The sequence below is a fragment of the Mastomys coucha genome, unplaced genomic scaffold (assembly GCF_008632895.1).
Source record: "Mastomys coucha isolate ucsf_1 unplaced genomic scaffold, UCSF_Mcou_1 pScaffold21, whole genome shotgun sequence".
Taxonomy (NCBI): domain Eukaryota; kingdom Metazoa; phylum Chordata; class Mammalia; order Rodentia; family Muridae; genus Mastomys; species Mastomys coucha.
In genome coordinates this window covers 137,661,951-137,665,216 of record NW_022196904.1, presented here as the reverse complement: position 1 = coordinate 137,665,216, position 3,266 = coordinate 137,661,951, and the positions used below count along the sequence as shown (strand labels likewise).

The 3,266-nt window shown below is 52.3% G+C and overlaps 1 protein-coding gene across 1 annotated transcript in view; it reads right to left on the bottom strand.

Annotated features, from left to right (window-relative positions):
* The window catches only part of Atg2a (autophagy related 2A), a 20,839-nt gene continuing 17,573 nt past the window's right edge, over positions 1–3,266 (bottom strand). Inside the window, exons 38-40 of the mRNA XM_031389414.1 lie at positions 2,096–2,250; positions 773–925; positions 1–698 (exon numbers count right to left, since the gene is read on the bottom strand). Of these exons, the coding sequence (XP_031245274.1) occupies positions 462–698; positions 773–925; positions 2,096–2,250 (545 nt within the window). The 3' untranslated portion in view covers positions 1–461. The remainder of the gene's footprint in view (positions 699–772; positions 926–2,095; positions 2,251–3,266) is intronic.

Below are 3,266 nucleotides of genomic sequence, written 5' to 3'. Positions count from 1 at the left end.
GGCTGGCGGTGGGCAAGTTTATTCCACTTCATGCAGACACTAACCCACACGCTCAGAGATCTTAGAAATACACCGACCAACATGGCATCTATCCCCCACCTCCCCATGAGACACGGAGAGACACTTGGCTGAGTGGGGTCCATGGGTCCAAAAGCCTCCATCCTCATTCTGGAACAAGGCAGCAGTGTGGGCCCAGGTAGCAGGGAGGAGCAATGTCCTTTCTCCCCACACGAAAGTGCACAGACAGGGCAGAGGCCCCGAAGCCGGGAGGCCCCACTCTCTCGGCCAATTGGCAACAAGCAGGCTGGGCAGGTATCCTTCACAGTGGCCATCTTTTGAAGGGCCCGGTGGCCTAGCTGTGGGTCACAGCAATCAGGAAAACAGGGAGCTGGTGGCACCACTGTGGCTGGCTGGACACGGTGGGCATGTTGGGACAGTGGGTGGATCTTGGGTGCCTGCAGTCAGTCCTGGGCCTCCTCCAGTCGCCACTTGAGAGCATGGTCCTTGTGCGCATCTGGAAGGATCTGGTTGCGCATGCCCCCTAGCACGTTGGATGTTGCCTCTGTCGCCACAATTATTGGTTTTACCACAGTTGGGGGGAGCTGTCGGATCACGCCTCCCACGGCACCTGTCAGGCCCTTCTGCTCATGGCCCCTTGATGCCACATCACAGATGGTTTGAGCTGTATCCAGGATACCCTGTGGAGGTCAGAGGTCAATAAGTGAGGGGTGGGGATGGAGGCACCTGGAAGTGGGTCTAGGGTGGTTCTCACCTCTCGGACAGCATCATAAGCCTTAGCCATGCCTTCCCGGAGGTCAGCAGGTTGTTGACCTCTGCGTAGTTTCCGTGAAGAACGCTTGTCTTGTAGGGATCGGGAGATGGGAGCCGCGGGGGACAGGATGTCATATACTGTCTCAGCTGTAGCCTGAAGGACACCAGAGTTGGATGATGACACCAGGTGACCTTTGCCTTGCAGACCAGACCTCCTTCAGCATACCTATTCCCTGTCCCAACCAGTCTTTGCCTCCTCCCACTCCTCTTCCCTTCCATGTGATTTCATGTGACTGCAGTGCCCCTGGAGGCCAGAAGAGGGCACTAGATCCTTTGGAGCTGGAGTTCTAGCCACCCATAAAGTGCTAGGAACTGAACCCCGAGCCTCTGCAAGAGCAGCATCAGTCTGAACTGCTGAACTACCTCTCCACCTCTTCAAAGGACCTCCTTAAGAGGATTATTTACAACCCTTCCAGGGCTGGTAAGATGGCTCCAAAGGTCAAGGCATTTGCTATGAGGTGACCTGAAATCAATCCCCAACCCCGGAGACCTACATGGTAGAGAGGACTGAGTCCCCAAAATTGTCTGACTTCAAATACAAGCCATGGTACACACACAAAGAATAAATAAGCAAATTAAAAGACAAGAGGAGGAGGAAGAGAAAAGAAGGAAGAGGAGGAAGCGAAAGAGGAGGAGGAGGAGGAGGAACAACCTTTTGGGCTTGGTGAGATGGCTGTGGTTGAAGGCACTAGGAAACTTTCCTGTGGGCCTCACACCTAGGCTGCCCATGCTGACACTCGCCTGAGCTGTCTAGTTCCCCACTAGAGGGCATCCCTGTACAGACAAGAGTTACCAAAATAAGACTGCCCTCTGCCCACCACCTCTCTGGCCTCTGTGTTCTCTTTCCCATCCAAATGAAGCTCCCCCACTGTAGACCCCTGGAATCCTGGCCCTTCCCTGAGGGCTGAGCTCAAAGCTCTCTTGATGAGTGTTCCCACATGCCTGTAGTCACACCTAGCCCTACCCCAAGACTCAGTCACTTCCCTGAAGACCAGGGCTTTGGTAGGGGGTGGCTTCTGGGGCCCAGTAAAGTACAGAACCTGGGAGAACTAACCACGATAGGTTTGTGCATCTGCTCATTATACACATCACCAGGTAGCTGGGAGCATGGAAATACGGTTGGCTCTGATGGACCTGCCTCCATGTCATGTGGCCTTTAACTGCACCCAGCCTTTTCAGGTACCAGCTTTCAGTGGAACTGTGCATACAGAGTCAGGAGCCTGGGGATGAAGGTACCTATTTCCTGTTCCAGCCCTGCACTCACCTGGATGGCCTGGACCAGCCTGTTGCTCAGTTCCAGAGCAGCAGAGGCTGTGGATGACCCAAAGGAGGCAGCCCCACGCTGCAGCCCCCGAATGAGGCGGCCATCTTTTCTGTACTGCTCAATGGGTAGCCACAGCAGGTCCCGGAACCCTTGGACTGGAGGACAGGATTATCAGAGATGCCAAGCTTGCCCTGGCCTTTCTTCTCTGCCAAGGGCCCTTACTCCCCCTTACTCCTTTCCCAATCCAGTTTCTTTTCCTTCTTTCCTTCCTTCTTCCTATTTTTTTTTTTTTAAGATTTATTTATTATATGTAAATACACTGTAGCTGTCTTTAGACACTCCAGTAGAGGGCATCAGATCCCATTACAGATGGTTCTGAGCCACCATGTGGTTGCTGGGATTTGAACTCAGGACCTTCGGAAGAGCAATCAGTACTCTTAACTACTGAGCCACCTCACCAGCCCCCTTCTTCCTATTCTTGAGACAGAGTTTCATTGTGTAACTGCCCTGGCTGTCCTGGAACTTATTCCGTAAATCAAGCTATCCTCGAACTCAGAGATCTGCCTGCCTCTGCTTCCCAAATGCTGGGATTAAAGGCCTGCGCCTGCACCTGCGCCACCAATCCAGTTTCTTTTCCCTTATATTTTAAGCATCTTTTTTTTTTTCGAAGATTTATTTTTTGTTATATGTAACTACACTGTAGCTGACATCAGACACACCAGAGGAGGGCATCAGATCTCATTATGGATGGTTGAGAGTCACCATGTGGTTGCTGGGATTTGAACTTAGGACCTTCGGACCTTAGGAAGAGCAGTAGGTGCTCTTAACCACTGAGCCATCTCTCCAGCCCTTAATCTTGCTAAGTAGCTTTCCCTGGCCTAGCCTGGTCCCTATTCTGGTTGCTTTTGTGTTCTTGAACTAAAAAGCAATCCCCTTGCCTGTGCTTCCCTGGTGCTTGGATTACAAGCACATGGCATAGAACCTGGCATCCAAGTGCAATTTTGAAAGTCCTTAGGCTTGACAGCACAGGCCAGGTGTGCCGTCACATGCCTGTGATGCCAGTCTGGGCTACGTAAAGCTGGCTCAAAAATAAAAAGGGTGACAACTGGGCAGTGGTGGCACATGCCTTTAATCCCAGCACTTGGGAGGCAGAGGCAGGCGGATTTCTGAG